Here is a 15,721-nt window from a genome sequence, read left to right as displayed (position 1 = left end):
CCGAATGTCCAGCCCCTGGGCCCAGGGCAGTCATGGGGACTCAGGGAGCTCCGGACAGACTGTGTGGGGGCTGTTCTCCGGGGCCCGGTCCCCTTCTGGTGTCTGGCCGGACACCTCCAAGCTGGCCCCCCGATGGCCCAGTGCCTGTTGGGTGCGAAAGTTCTACTGTCAGAAGGCACCCAGGAGGCCCCAGGCCCTGGGGGGACAGACAGAGGAGGAGGGCGGGCGGAACGCTGGGGGAGAGGAAGCTGGCTGGCCTCCGGGGCAGGGCTGGGGACCCGCCTCACACACGCTCTGGCTGGGGTCCCCAGGCTTCTGAGCTCTGCTCTGGACACTTTGCCGTGAGGCACGGGGCCTGGCTCCCCGTGTCACTGCTCAGCCAGCAGCACACCCAGCCAGTCACCCCAGGGCCCACCCGTGCCCCTCCTGTGCCCTGAGCCTGCTTCTTGGTCTTCCTGTTTTCCACGCCCTTGTTCATCATCGGTAGAAATGTGCCTGCTTTCCCGTTTCCAAGCTCCTCAGACATCCAGAAGGCTCCGGTGGAAGGCACTCTCCTAAAACACAGCTGGGGCCCCACAGGTGGCGGTGGGGGGTGTGGGGGGTCACCATGCAGCAAGGGCCCTGGGGCGCGTCAGCGGGCAGGCAGGGAGCTCTGCCTCAGGAGAGAGGAGAACCTCGGAGGACAGGAGGCCCTGCTGTCGGGAGCTGCCAGACAAATCCACCCCTGTGTTTATTGAGCACCTACTACAAGCTGGTCCCACAAAGATGCCATATGAACTGGGAGCGGCCCCCATTCAGCAGGGTCCCAGCTGCCGGTCAGGAAAGAGCATTCTGGCCCAACATGAGAAGCCTCAATGAAGTCTTAGGGGCTTCCTGGAGGAGGTGGCCCCAGAAAATCATCTGGGGGTGCTGAGCATGTACAGATGGATGCAAGAGAAGGGCTCCACGAAGTGGGGAGCAGGGCCTGGGACAGGGGCTGGCAGTGAGGCGAGGGCCCAGGCAGTTTGAACCATCGGAGGGACCGAGCCAGGAGGCAGAGACTCTGTTAGGTAATTTGTGGGGCTCAGTGCAAAATGGGGGGGGGCTTTGTTCAAAATGCAGGACAAAGCTTCTTCTTTCCTCCCCGATCCTCCGGATTGACTGTGCTATTTTTTATTCAAGGTTTAACGCCGGTTTCCTTTGGGGACGAGGCTACTCCCGGGACGCGTGTTTACCCTCACGGGTGCCCGCGCCCCCGCCCAGAGCGGGGACTGTAGGGGGGCCAGAGGCAGCTGCGGTGGCCGGGTCAGGGCTGGCAGGGTTTCCGGGGCCAGGAGCCGGGGAGGTGGAGGGAGGCGGCCCGTGCACGAGCCAGGCTCCAGCCCAGTGCTGCTCCCGTATCCCTTCGGATGTGACATTATTAAGACCTTCAGCACGGTGACGGCCCCAAGCGTGGGTCCCTTCTGAGCACAGCGGCTGCCAGGCTCCTCAGGTGGGCGCTCTGGGTTCCTGCCCGAAGAGCCTGGCCGGGACCCTGCGAGGTGAGTCCCCAGGGCACCTATGGCCTGCTGGCCCAGGGGGCCCACCCTCACCAGCTCCCCACGGGGCCGACGGCTCTCTGCACTCGGAGCACAATGGGGCCTTCCTGGAGGTGCTTTGTTCTTCACCCCCCCAATTCCTAGGGCCTTTGGGGGCCCCCAGAAGCCATCCCTGGCTCCTGAGGTCTCCCCTGACATTCCCAGGCCACCAGCAGATCAAGCAGCAGGTGCAGCTGTCTGTGGGTCTGGAGTTTGGGGGCTCCCTGGTGTCACTCGGGCAAGAGGCTTGGCGGGTCCCTGAGGTGGAGGGTGGGGTGGGGCTGGGCCTGGCAGGCCCCTGGCGGCTCACGCACCTGCAGGAGACAGCGGGGGTGGCAGGCCTGTCCCTGTCCCGCCGGGCTCAGAGAAGGCGCTGGGGTGTTTGTGTCGGTTGGCTGTGGGGTCCCTCCCACGGGGAACCATTAGTCACCCTGGCGCTGGCTGGGTGTGGAGCCAGAAACGCTGCGAGTCCCGGGACCGTGCCAGGGGGTGCAGGGCCCTGGCGCTCGGCCGGAGGGGAGGGGATGGCGGCTGGGGCTGTGACCGGGCACCGGCACGGTCTGTCGTGTGTCTGTAAGGGGCCGGGGTGTGGGCGGGGGCGCGTGCGCTCCAGACAGTGTCCCCGGGACGGGCTCCGTCCTGTCTGCACTTCAGCACGCCGACCGCAGGGGGCAGTGTGAACCTGGGTTCAAGTCTTGGTCATGCTGAATATCCCAGCAGCCCCGAGGGGAAAATGAGATGAGCGAGGCCTGTCCCCCCCCCACCCCCCCGACGGTCTGGGGAGGACAGATGTCACGGAAGAACCATGCAGATGGGGAGGACACCATCAGTAAGAGCGTAGGGGTCCCTGATGTGCCACTTACCAGATGTGTGACTTAAAGCCTCAGTCTGTCCATCTGCAAAATGGGCATAGCGAAGGTGCTGGCCGCATAGCTCCTGGTGCCCCAGAAGGGCTCCGTGCAGGGGAGTGGCCAGTGCTGTTTGTCGGCTCCTACTCCTTCTCCACTGTTCCTGTCGGCGGCCAGACAGGCCACAGGGAAAGACTAACTCTCAGCCACTCGAAGTGGCCACTGAAGGAGCCCCCCGCAGCCCCTCTGGTAGGGAGGCTGGAGGGCAGGAGGGGGTTCCCGGGCGCCTGTGTGGGGCTATGACCCCTGCGCAGCAGAGGCAGGGGGGCGGCTGACATGGCTCAGAGCTTACGTGGTGCTGGCTCCCACTCCCGCCTTGTGTTCCAGGGGGGTGGGCTCGGGGAGCCTGGTGCCTAGGCGGAGGGTGCCGGGCCCTTCTATGGGGACGGCTTGCAAAGTCCGGGGTCCTCCTGGGGTCCCGGCGGCTGCGGCGCGTGCGGCTCGCTTGCCCTCTGCTCCATGCTCTGACTCAGCAGGAACACAGGCCTGGAGCACCACGTCTGGCCTGCCCGGGGCTGCCCGACTGGCCTGGGCCCAGCCAAGCTGGTGCCGAACATCTGCACAGAGTTCCCCAGGCGCTCCCCCACCCCCCGCCCCGCCCTGGCCACTTTGGCTGTCTGGTCAGCAGGTCTTGGGCACTGCTGTCCCTTCCCTAGAACCCTTGGCTGAGCCCTCACTGGGTCTCCCGCACTCCTTCCCCTGCATCGGCATCCGCTTCGCAGGAGGACCTTCCAAGGCTGGCTGGGTGACCTGGGCCTCACCTTTCCCATCGGTAGAATGGAGCTATCAGACCGGATGTCTCAGATACATCCCGGACCCCGCTCAGGGGAGCGCCGGAGACTGGGTCCCCTCCCTAGGCAGAAATCGGACAGGGGGCCCCGGGCTTGGGCTCGGCCACCGCCAATCTCTCCCGTGACCCGAGGCTCGCGGCCTGCTCCGCCCGGACACCCCAACAGCACGCTCCCAGTTCCGGACCCGGGAAGGCGGCCGCCCTGCTCGCTGCTCTGGGCCGCCGCCGAGGCAGCCGTCAGCAGGCAGCTGGGCCGGCCTGGCCGGGCTCCAGAGGCGCGGAGCGGGTTAAAGTGTGCGCCAGGCCAGCCGGCGGCGGGCGGGGGAGCAGCCTGGTGGGAAGTGTGAGTTCCTCCCTGTCTGCCTGACAGCTATAAAGGCGGCCGCGCCACAGAGCCGCCACTGGGCTGCGCGCCTCCCCGGGAACCCCCTCTCGTGGGTGCTCTTTGAAGTGGAGGACGGAGGCGGCGAGGGGGAGGAGGAGGAGGGCGGGAGAGAGGCAGAGCCCGGCTCTCTGCACTCTGAGCCGCCTCCGGCTCCCGGCACCTGGCGCCGCCCTCGCCAGCACCTCTGCCCCTTTCCCCAGGAGGACCACCTGCTGACCCGGGGGCCAGGTAGGCCACCTCCGCCGACCCGCTCCCCCCCCACAACCCTCTCGGGGCGCGGGGGCCGGGGGGGCAGAGCGTCCCCCCCCACCCGCTCCCCTCAGGGAGCCGTTATATAACAGGAGGAGGGCTCACGGGGAGGGGTCTGGACCCTCAGGGCATGGTGAGGGTGGCCCCTCGGCTCCTAGCCTCGGGCGCCTGAAGCTGGTCTTTGCACGGCGAGCCTCTCCTGCCGGCCAGTGGCTGTTTTGGGACCCCAGGGAGGGATGGATCCCGCGTGAGCCGGACTGGCCTGTGGCCAGCGGTGTCTGGGAGCCTTAATGAAAACCAAGTGTGGGGCCGGCTCAGCACCTGTCTTCAGCTCAGCAGGCAGGGGCCGGGGCACCGATTAGCCAATGGGACTGCTTGGGGGGGAGGGCTCTGTGCTTGTGTGAGGCTGGTGGGGGGGGGCTGCAGATGGAGGCCTGCGGGGGAGGGGAGGCGGCAGGCAGGCAGCCGGGGAGGTGAGGGTCTCCAGGACTCTGGCTCCAGACTCCGGGGTGAGCCGCTGCCTGGGCCCAGCAGGGACATTCTTAGGACGCAGGGGTGTCGATCTGCAGGTGCCTGCCCTGCAAGGGGAGGGGTGCAGGGCTGGGAAGGGTGGGGGCGACTTTCACGCCTTCTTCCTTGAAATTAGCCAGGGGTGAGGGGGGCAGGGGCCGAGTCCCTTAGTCTCCTCTGGTCTGGGGACTGGCCACCTTGCTGTGTGGCTTTGGGCACGTTGGCTCCCCTCTCTCAGTTCCAGGCTGCAGGGGGACAGGCTGGGTAGTGTCAGAACCCCTTTCCCTGACTTGCTGGCGAGTGACGCTCAGGACTGGAGAGAAACCCTGGACAGAAGTTGCTGAAGGCCCCCGTGCCTCCCTCCGAAGAGGCAGGCGTCCACACAGAGAAAGCAGATAGGGGAGGCTAAGGGCTCCCCTTGATGTGACCCCTGGCAGGGAGGTTGAGTGCTGCTTTGGGCTGACAGTGCTGACTTGTCCGGGAAGAGACAGCCCTGTAGCCCTGAGCCATCCTCGCTCCACACCCCGGGGGGACAGAGGGGCATAGGCACCGGGACTCTGCCCGGCCTGAGGTCCCTGAGGGTCCCGGGCCCAGGCCCCTCAGGGGCAGGGGTAGCGGTGGCCAGGGAGGGGAAGGGCCTGGCAGAGGGGGTGGCATCCATGGAACCCTCCAGCAGCCCCGCGTGGCTGGCGGGGAGATCACCCCCCAGTGAAAACCCCCAGGGCCTCTTGCTCAGGCCAGTTCCACCAGTCCAGACGGTGGTTTGGCTACTGCATCCGGTGGGTGCAGCCTGGGCCGAAGCCTCCTGAGCTGCTTTTCTCCACAGGCGCTCTCTCGGGAGCTCAGGTAGTCAAGGGCAAAGCGTGGCACACATCCCTGCACACCCTTAGATGGGAGGTGGGGCAGGCTTCTTGCGCACACCGCTACCTGCGGATCGCATGCCTGTGGCAGACATTGTTAATCACTCACTGACTTCTCCCAACGGGGCCAACAGGCAGCCACTACCAATCAATCCCAGATAGCCTCTGGGCCTCGCTGCTGGGGGGGCCCCAAGGGCTCTTCCCTTAAGTGGTCCCTCTTCAGCTGTCAGAGGGGCTGGGCTGGGCCAGGCAGTGACCGTGGCCTTGCTTCCTAGGATGGATGGCAGACGGCGGCCTTCACACTGGGTCTGGGCCCTGCTGGCCGTGGCACTTCTGGCTGGGGGTGTGGCATCTACGGGGGCCACGGTGAGTGGGGAGCGGGGTCCCTCGCCCGGATGGGCTGGGGTTGGAGGGGCTGTGTGGCAGGAGTCGGCACGTGTCCAGGGAGTCCTGCGTGCACCCCCAGGCCCCCACACAGTCCCCGGGAATATGTCTCACAGGCCATCAGAACAGCCCCTACGGGGACTCTGGCCACTCTGGGTCCCTTGCTGATTTGGGCAGGATGAGGTTGGAGGGGGCTGATTGCTTCCTTCTGAGCAAAGTCTTGGCAGGAGGCATGTGGACGGGGCAGGCTTGTTTCCTGCAGAGCCCAGGCTGCTCGGGACAAAGCAAGCAAGGACCGTGCGGTAGCAGGCTCCCCCCCAGGCCCCAGGGTGCTCCCGATCTCAAGACTGGGAGGACCTAAGGCCCGCGGCTTCTGGGGAGTTCCCTCCAAGACCACCCTGGACGCCTGGGCTGGGGTGCTGGTGACCCAGCGGGGCTGTGTGCCCCTGACCAGGGCACGGGGGTGGCTGGCCAGTCCTGCTCCAGCCTCTTCTAACCGGCGGCGGGGACTCGCCCAGGACAACAGCCCGACGTCCAACAGCCTGGAGGGGGGCGCGGACGCCACCGCCTACTGGTGGGGAGAGTGGACCAAGTGGACGGCGTGCTCCCGCAGCTGCGGGGCCGGCGTGACGTCCCAGGAACGGCACTGCCTGCAGCAGAGGTGAGGGGCTGGCAGGGGGCTGGGCAGCGGGTGACAGGTAGGGGCTCAGGCCGGGAGGGGTCTTCAGGCCGAGGCGACATAGGCTGGGCGAGTGACCGTCTCTTTGCTGGCCTCTTAGGGCCGAGGCTCCTGAGGGCTCCGGGGCACACCCTGCCCCAGGGCTCTGGGACAGCCCTTTCATGAGAAAGCAGGACCCGTTTCTTGGGATTTTCTTTTTCTCCTTTCTTTACCGAAGTAAGCTCTAAGCCCGACGTGGGGCTTGAACTCATGACCCTGAGATCGGGAGTGGCATGCTCCGTGGACTGAGCCAGTCACCCCGTCTTGGGACTTTTCGGTGAGGGGCCAGGTCTTCCCTGGCCTTCTTATCTGAAGACCCAAGTGGAATTAGCACAGGGAAAAACACATGATATAGTGGTTACCATCCCAGGGACCCGGGTTCAAATCTTGCCTCTGCTACATCCTCACTGTGTGACCTTGGCAAGTTGCTGAATCTGCGTCAGTTCTTCTCATGTGTGGGGTGGACATCATGCCAGAGCCCACCTACCTACCGGTGTGGGGCTGGGTACGGAGTAAATGTTCCCAGCATTTGGGCATTGCCCCTCGCCTGGGCTGCGGTGCAGTGGGGGCGGGGGGGTCAGAGGAATTGGGGGGCTCCAGGGCCCGGCCCAGAGGCCGTGGGGAGCAGGAGCGCAGTCGGAGCCTGTGGCTCGCGGCTCCCAGCCCCCGCTCAGAGCCGCTCTTCCCCCCAGGAGGGCGTCGGTCACGGGCGCCGGGAACAGGACTTGTGCGGGCACGTCCAGGCGGTACCAGCTGTGCAGAGTGCAGGTGAGGCCCCACCCGCTGCGGGCCAGTCCCAGGGGGCCCCCAGGCCCTCCAGACACTGGAGGGTGAGGGGCCTGGGCGCAGAGCCCCCTTCACGCCTTGGATCACGTCTGTGCTGCGCACACGCAGGGGTGGGCCTTGCTGCTGCCAGTGGGACTTCACGTGCAGCCTGTGACGTGCTGATCTCAGGCTGCTCCAAGCCCTGTGGCTGCTGCTTGCTGGGGACTGGCAGGTGTCCTGTCCCCACCCGGGAGAAGTCCCACTGCAGCCCCGCAGGCCGGACCGGAGGTGGTCCGGTGGTCCAGTGGTCTAGCTCCAGCTCTGGGCGCCTGCGATGGGGCCGAAGCCAGTCTGGACCTGAGCTCCGCACCGAGCGGCGGGGGACGGGGGGCAGAAAACCGCAGCCACAGGGGTCTCTGTGTCCCCGCGAGTGTCTCTGCATATGCACATGCACCCAGGGGTCGGGGCCTGTGTTGGCCTCCCTGGTCTGTTTCCCTCTGGGTGCTTGTGAGCTCCTCCGGAGGGAGACCCGCCTCCCCCAGTGTGAGCAGCTGCGCCCCACCCCCAGGCCTCCCTGCTCTGCCCCGGGGGCTCCTCTGCTGTGAACCCCGGCCCACCTTCCGTGTACCACGTTCCAGGCACCGCGTAGCTCGACGCACAGGCGGGCCTCTGCCGAGGCCGCAGGCGGGCGGGGGCAGCACCAGCACAGCCCAGGCCAGGCGCCCCTTCCACGCCCCGTGCGTCCGGGGAGGAGGCCGGGGCGGTGGGGACGTGGAAGCACCCTGCCCGGGGCACGGGGAGGGCCGGCGCACGTAGGCGTTTGAGGGCGCTGCTGCCTCTCGGTTACGCTCCCCCCCTCCTTCCAGAAAGCGAGTGGGACTGAGGGAGAACGAGAGGCCACCCGTCCCGGCTGCAGCCACTTCCTGCTCAGCCCGGACAGAAATGCCTTTGTCGGGCGAACCCCCCCAGCAGCCTGCCCTCTCTCGCTCCACAGGAGTGTCCGCCGGACGGAAGGAGCTTCCGGGAGGAGCAATGCATCTCCTTCAACTCCCGCGTGTACGACGGGCGGACGCACCAGTGGAAGCCCCTGTACCCCGGTACCAGGCCCGGGGCCGCCCGGCGGGGAGCAGAGTGGGGGGCGGCCCCTCGGTGTCCCAGAACCACCCACACCCGGCCGCTCCCTTCTGGGGACGGTGGGGAGGCAACACCCTACACCCTGGTCCGGGGTGGGCAGGTGGACGGTGAGGCCCAGCGGGGGGGGGGGGACGCAGGTCACAGGCGATGGTGAAGACGAGTTGGTCTCTCTCACTCATGGAGCGTGTGCTGGGCCGCCCAGGACCAGCAGCAAGGGCATCTGCGCCTTCCAGTGTCCGGGCCTCAGTTCTTCCATCTGCACAATGGGGGGGAGGGACTCCGTCTCTGCAGGGAGGGACAGGGAAGTTTCTGAACCCCCGCCCCGCCCCACCCCACCCTGAGACCCTCCGTCTGCCCCTCAGATGACTACGTCCACATCTCCAGCAAGCCGTGCGACCTGCATTGCACCACGGTGGACGGGCAGCGGCAGCTCATGGTCCCCGCCCGCGACGGCACGTCCTGCAAGCTCACCGACCTGCGAGGGGTTTGCGTGTCTGGAAAATGTGAGGTTGTTAAACATTGTAGCACAAGTACCACTGGTCTCTTTGCACGACCGCCCGCCTGTCCTCCTGTGGCGGTGGCGGCCCCGGGGGCCCGGGCTCAGCGCCCTCCCAGCGGCCTCTCCGCCTCCCTTCCTGCAGCCCATCGGCTGTGACGGCGTGCTCTTCTCCACCCACACGCTGGACAAGTGCGGCGTCTGCCAGGGGGACGGCAGCAGCTGCACCCACGTGACAGGCAACTACCGCAAAGGGAACGCCCACCTGGGTAAGAGCCGGCACCCCCCCCGCCGCCCTGACCACCCCCCCCCCCCGGCTGCCAGCCTGTCTCCAGCCTGTGGAGCACAAGCCCCTCTCCCCGCCCTCGGCCACCCGAGCCTCCCCGCTGTGCCCAGGCGGGCTGGTCAGGTGCTCCGGAAGGCGCCCTCTGGCTAGGAGTACTGAGCCACTCTTTGTTGAGTGCCTACTGAATACCGGGTGCCTGAGAGCACCCTTGGCCGGGGGATCATGTCTGACCTCTGTGGCAGCACCCAAAACGGGGAAACTGAGCTCAAGTCCCATCCTCACGTGCGGCTGATATGAGATTGGAGTCTGGGCATGGGGATTCTGGGGCCTAAGCCCTCGAACCCGTTTCGACAGCGGAAGGCACACAGAGGCCAGTCACAGAGCCAGCCCCCTTCCCCGGGCAGTGTGGGGTCCACTCGGCCCGCGTGCCCATTTAGGCCTGGCTCAGCAGGGGCCGCTGGGGGTGGTGGGCAGGTGGGGAGGGGTCTCTTCCTGTGGCAGGACTTTGTATTTCGGAATGATGTCACTTTAGCACTCCGTGCTACGCTGACTGTATTTCTGGGTCTCAGCAAACAGTTGTGGAATAAACCTGGGTTGTCACAGCCCCCAGACCAGGGAAAGCAGGGCACTTGAAACCCACTTAGCAGATGGGGAAACTGAGGCCCACATGGGCATTGGCTGCTCAAGGTTCCCGAGTGAGGCCGGGCAGGCCTGGACTGGTTGGAGCCGCCGTGGACCCGGCTGCCGGGACCCTGACGGTGTCCACCCCCCACGGCAGGGATAATTTCAGAGGGAATGTCGGGGCTTAGACGTGGGGCCCGGGATGGACATGCTGGGCTCAGATGGGACGAAGACAGCAGGAAGCGTCTGAAATGGAGGGCCCAGGGCAGAGCCGCCGGACAGGTGTCTGAAGGACACACAGCCAGCGTGGCAGGCGGAGGCTGCTTGTGCGGGATCCCAGGGTGTGGAGGTGGCAGCGTGCCCTTCTCTGAGCACCCATGTGCCGTGTTTTGTGGGCTCCAGCGAGGCCCAGTGGACGAGGCTTGTGTCGCGTGGGACTCCCGGCTTGGGGCGCCAGGGCCTGAGGCTTCCAATCCTGCCTCTTCTACCAAGTCCTTCCTGGGCCCGGGCCAAGGCGGTCACGCCTCTCAGCGTTACGAGACGGGTGGCTGCAGATGTGGAACAGGCAGAGAGCAGTGAAGACACTACCTGAGGTCACACAGCCCAGAGTGGCAGAGCGGGGTCTGAACCCAGACAGCCTGGCCCCTGGGTCTGTGGTCCTAAGCGCGGGCCCACAGTCTGCCCGGAGAAATGCGTGCCTGTGCTGTGCGAGAGCCGTTGTTAAAGGCACAGGAATCTTGTGAGCCGGCTGCTAATTTAAAAATGAACGTATTTAAACCCACGTTTGAATCTGTGGCAATTAAGCCAAGTCATCATTTCCTGTTCATTTTACTGCTGTTATGTGTTACGTGTGTGCAGCAGAGATGCGGTCGAGGGAGGCGGGCCAGCGCGCGCCTCTCCCCTGCTGTCTGTGCCCAGCCCAGCCCGCGGGGGGCCTGAGATGCGCTGCGGTGGGTGGGGGTGACGAACTCCCTGCTCTGCCCACTAAGGAGCCACTTGGCGCACTCTGGCTCAGGGCCTTTGGGCGCCTGCAAAGGGGAGGGGCTCTGCAGGTGGGCCTCCTCGCGGTCACTGATCCCTCCTGGGAGACCTTCTGTCTCAGGGCTTTCAGAATCTCTCCTCCAGACCGCCCTGTAGACCCCGCTGGCAGCACTTGTCTCTTCCGCAGACCCCGTCCCCCCAGACCCTCAGTCTCTCTGTCGGGCATCTCCGTGGGGGTCCCCATGGCTGCCTCCCCACCTTCCATGGCCCTCGGCTGTATTCGCCCCTGCGCATCTTTGAGTGTAGCCAGTCTTTAAAATCCACATGGTGCTGGCACAACATGGGCCTTTAAAATAATGAGTGGCTATGCCCACGGGGCCAGGCTCTGTGCTGTGCAGAAATCTCCCCACATCACGGAGAGTGGGAGCCACCATCCCGCTGTGCAGAGGAGGAAACCGAGGCTCAAGGGCTCCAGTGACTTTTTCAGGATCTTCTTGGTGACCTGTGGCAGAGCAGGCCCCAAGTCTGTTGGACTCTAGCAGATCTAAGGTCCGTGTAGCCCACGGTGTCCTCCAGAGGGGCCGGGACAGGTACTGATGAGTGTCACCCTTGGCCTTGGGAGGAGAGGCCTGGGCAAACCTGGGCCTGTCCGACAGCACGGTGCTTTTCCGAAGGGCGTTGGACTCACGTCGTGGGCCTGGGTGCAGCCGCTGAGGGTGGGGTGGGGCTCCCCGAGACAGCACCCCTCGCCCACCAGGAGCACAGGAGGGGGTGACTTTCAAGGGAGAGGGGGTGGCGACGCCGGCCCGCAGCACACTGTCATCCTGTGTCTCCCAGGTTACTCTCTGGTGACTCACATCCCGGCCGGTGCCCGAGACATCCAGATCGTGGAGCGGAAGAAATCTGCTGACGTCCTAGGTACGCGTGTGGGGCCTGGTGCTGCCCCTGTGCGCCTGCGGTTGTGTCTGGGGCAAAATGAGTGGCTGGGCACTTGACCCCAGGCCCATCCTGCAGGAGAGAGTCAGGCCCCAGAAGCCAGAACTTGACCTGGGTGTGTGTATATGTGTGTATGGGGAGGGGGTCATAGGGGAGCTGACCCCACCCCCACGTGTGACAGCAGGTAGTGAGTTCCCTGTCCCTGGAGAGCCTGGCACAGGCCAAAGCTGGAGGTGCCAGCCGTGGGATCTCTGGCTGCCCCTCCCCCAGGGTACAGGGAGGAGACTCAGGAGGTGAGTAGGGTGAGGTAGATCGAGAGCACGTGGGTGGCCAGTTGGCGGCCATGAGCGACGAGAAGCAGGAGTAAGATTCAGCCCCAGGCCCGGCGGCTCCCAGCTGAGGTTCCCGGCACTGGACGGGCAGCTGGACCTGGTAGGTGGGGGCCCTCAACTTGAGGGTGCTGGAGTGAGTTGCCTAAGTGGCGGAGGGCATAGGCCCCGAGCTGGTGACAGTCTCTGGAAAGGCCCCTCTGTAGTTAGAGCGTGGTCCTGACCACCTGCCTTGTCTGTACCCCCCGGGAGGCAGCCCGGGCCCCTTCTGGCTTAGGTGGGTGGGTGCTGCACCACTGGCCTTGCCCTGGGTGGGGGCAGGCGGGGACCCCGGCGGAGAGGCCGGTCCCGATGCCTGGCTCACTGCCCCGTGTCCCAGGGCAGTGCGTGACAGCCAGGGCTGGCGGGGGTGGGGTGGGGTGGGACCCGCCCTTCTCAGGGGGCGCCGGGGGTGGGGACTCTGCTGAAGGGTGGAACCTGGGCTCTTGGCCCCCATGCCGGCAGGTCCGTACACTCCAGGCCCCAGGCCCCGCCAGCCGAGCTCGGGAACCAGGCCTCGGCCAGGCCGGTGGCTCTGTCCCCCGCCGGGGCGGTGGTGAGGCCAGGAAACACCGTGTTCTCAGAGCTGGCTGCAAAGTAATGGCTCTTGAAACAGCCGCGTGGAAACAGCGAGGGCAGCCTCGGAGCAGAGGCAGAGCCGCAGGAAGGAAGGTCATTACTGTCAGGAAACAGGCTGTGGATGCCGCTGGGATTTAACCCTATGTGCATACCCGGGGGGGCCCGCTGCACACCCCAGTGGGCACAGCTCAGACCCTCACTCACGTTATTCTACGTTGCTACTCGCTACGCTGAGGGTATTTTTCCGGCAGACGAGTCTCGCTTGCTGCATCTGCCTGGTAATAAACGGACGGCCCGTCTCCTCTGCTCGGATTGCATCAGGAGCTCCGGGAACTGAACTCTTCCCCTCCTTCTGGGCAGCTTCCGGGACTGGCTCTGAGGACACCCTCTGAAAGACATGCTGTCCCCCCTCCCCTCCCCCAGTGTGGGGCCCGTCTCCTCACTCCCGTCCCCGGGCCCTGAGCACCCCACTAGCCCTCCGTAGCCCCGGGGCAGGGCCAGCCGCCCCGAGCAATCACCCCAGCCCTGCAGAGAGCTGTCCCACCCTCCGGGGCTGGCAGGAGAGCGGCTGCTGAGGGCTGCACGCACGTTCCTGCTGTCTGGGCGTCATCAGGCTTGGGTCAGGCCCTGGGAGTGGCCGTCCTTCTGAGGTCCTTTGTTCCAAGTGTCCACCCACACCCTGTCTCAATGAGAGGGCAACTACGAATGTGCCCGGCTGCCCTCAGCCGCGCCTGGGACAATGGGCTGAGTGTGAAGGTCAGCCTGGTCACGGCAGCACGGGCCACAGAATGTCATGGCTCCTGGTGACGGCGTGGAGCTGCTCAGCTTGGGGTGGTGGCCCGGAAGGGCCTGCAGTGCCGCTGGGACAGCGTCCTGGGCCAGGCAGGCCGGGGCTGCCGTGGGCTCAGTGTGGGCACACAGCACACTGAGGTCCCTTTCCCAAGGTGGGAAGCTGGGGGGAGGTACTCAGGGTCACACGGTGAGTTTTTGGCAGGGCCCGGGCCGATGGCCCTGCCCTGAGCTGGCCAACACCTGCTGTCCGGAGCGCGCCTTCCCGGGCACTGACCACCCAGTCTGCTTGGCCTCCTCGCCCTTAGGCTGCTCATCACCTCGCAGACCCTGGCCTCTTTGGAGGGGACCAGACAGGACCGAATGGGCCCCGGCCAGCCACCTCCTCCTCCTGGGCAATTTAGACTGATGGGAAAGTGCGTTCACATCTCCCTAGCATTCGCTGGCCGGGGCCACATGCTGGACACAGTCAGAGCTTCTGAGTCCCCCGCGAGAGGGGTCCTGTCTTCAGGGTACTTGGGGAGGGTTGCGGGGGCGAGCTGGCCGCTCTCTGCCCCCCCGCCCCGTCCTCCGTGTGGCTCGTCCCGCTCGTGTGACCAGGTGGCTGTGCCCTGTGCCCCTGTAGCTCTTGCGGACGAAGCTGGCTACTACTTCTTCAACGGCAACTTCAAGGTGGACAGCCCCAAGAACTTCAACATCGCGGGCACCGTGGTCAAGTACCGGCGGCCCATGGACGTCTACGAGACCGGCATCGAGTACATAGTGGCGCAGGGGCCCACCAACCAGGGCCTGAATGTCATGGTGCGTGAGCTGCGGGCTTCGGGCCGAGCCGAGCCGTGGCCCCAGCGCGTGTGCACGAGGCCGGGTCTCCTCCCGCTTGGCGAGGGTCCTGCCCGGTCACTCCTCCTGCATCCGTGCACTCAGCTCCGGTGCCTTTACTCAGTCTCTCAGCCCGTCAGTGTGTGCCTCACGTGCCCGTTCACGCTCGCCCAGCCGCCCACAGCCTCAGCCCTCCTCAGCAATCACTCACTCGCTCACTCACTCACCCGCTCACTCACTCACCCGCTCACTCACTCACCCGTTCACTCACCCGCTCACTCACTCACCCGCTCACTCACTCACCCGCTCACTCACTCACCCGTTCACTCACCCGCTCACTCACTCACCCGCTCACTCACTCACCCGCTCACTCACTCACCCGTTCACTCACCCGCTCACTCACTCACCCGCTCACTCACTCACCCGTTCACTCACCCGCTCACTCACTCACCCGCTCACTCACTCACCCGCTCACTCACTCACCCGCTCACTCACTCACCCGCTCACTCACTCACCCGCTCACTCACTCACCCGCTCACTCACTCACCCGCTCACTCACTCACCCGCTCACTCACTCACCCGCTCACTCACTCACCCGCTCACTCACTCACCCGCTCACTCACTCACCCGCTCACTCACTCACCCGCTCACTCACTCACCCGCTCACTCACTCACCCGCTCACTCACTCACCTGTTCACTCACCCGTTCACTCACTCACTCACCCATTCACTCACTCACTCACTCACTCACTCACCCGTTCACTCACCCGCTCACTCACTCACTCACCCATTCACTCACTCACTCACTCACTCACTCACCCGTTCACTCACTCACCCGCTCACTCACTCACTCACTCACTCACCCGCTCACTCACCCGCTCACTCACTCACTCACCCATTCACTCACTCACTCACTCACTCACTCACCCGTTCACTCACTCACCCGCTCACTCACCCGCTCACTCACTCACTCACCCATTCACTCACTCACTCACTCACTCACTCACCCGCTCACTCACTCACCCGCTCACTCACCCGTTCACTCACTCACTCACCCATTCACTCACTCACTCACTCACTCACCCGTTCACTCACTCACCCGTTCACTCACTCACTCACCCGCTCACTCACTCACCTGTTCACTCACCCGTTCACTCACTCACCCGCTCACTCACTCACCTGTTCACTCACCCGTTCACTCACTCACTCACCCGTTCACTCACTCACTCACTCACTCATTCACTCACTCACTCACTCACTCACTCACTCACTCATTCACTCACTCACTCACTCACTCACTCACTCACTCACCCATTCACTCACTCACTCATTCACTCATTCACTCACCCACTCACTCATTGACTCATTCACTCACCCACTCACTCATTCACTCACTCACTCACTCACTCACTCATTCACTCACTCACTCACTCACTCATTCACTCACTCATTCATTCACTCACTCATTCATTCACTTGCTGCTGTCCTTAGTAGCCCTGGTGACTGGCGTACCAGGAAACTGCAGTCATCAGGGTCTGTGGGTTGCTAAGGACAGGAAGCAGATGAGGGTGCAGGGATGCAGGCCCC

General features: G+C 65.1%; 1 protein-coding gene across 1 annotated transcript in view; it reads left to right on the top strand.

Moving 5' to 3' along the window:
- Nucleotides 1-3,757: 3,757 nt before the first annotated feature.
- ADAMTSL2 (ADAMTS like 2) overlaps nucleotides 3,758-15,721 on the top strand; it is a 34,573-nt gene continuing 22,609 nt past the window's right edge. Inside the window, exons 1-9 of the mRNA XM_039255189.1 lie at nucleotides 3,758-3,867; nucleotides 5,534-5,624; nucleotides 6,161-6,303; nucleotides 7,053-7,128; nucleotides 8,120-8,222; nucleotides 8,622-8,767; nucleotides 8,901-9,024; nucleotides 11,481-11,561; nucleotides 13,941-14,116. Coding sequence (XP_039111120.1) covers nucleotides 5,535-5,624; nucleotides 6,161-6,303; nucleotides 7,053-7,128; nucleotides 8,120-8,222; nucleotides 8,622-8,767; nucleotides 8,901-9,024; nucleotides 11,481-11,561; nucleotides 13,941-14,116 — 939 coding nt within the window. The 5' untranslated portion in view covers nucleotides 3,758-3,867; nucleotide 5,534. The remainder of the gene's footprint in view (nucleotides 3,868-5,533; nucleotides 5,625-6,160; nucleotides 6,304-7,052; nucleotides 7,129-8,119; nucleotides 8,223-8,621; nucleotides 8,768-8,900; nucleotides 9,025-11,480; nucleotides 11,562-13,940; nucleotides 14,117-15,721) is intronic.

Source organism: Hyaena hyaena, unplaced genomic scaffold (assembly GCF_003009895.1).
Source record: "Hyaena hyaena isolate Hyena2069 unplaced genomic scaffold, ASM300989v1 scaffold_511, whole genome shotgun sequence".
NCBI lineage: Eukaryota > Metazoa > Chordata > Mammalia > Carnivora > Hyaenidae > Hyaena > Hyaena hyaena.
This window is presented reverse-complemented; position numbering and strand designations above follow the sequence as displayed.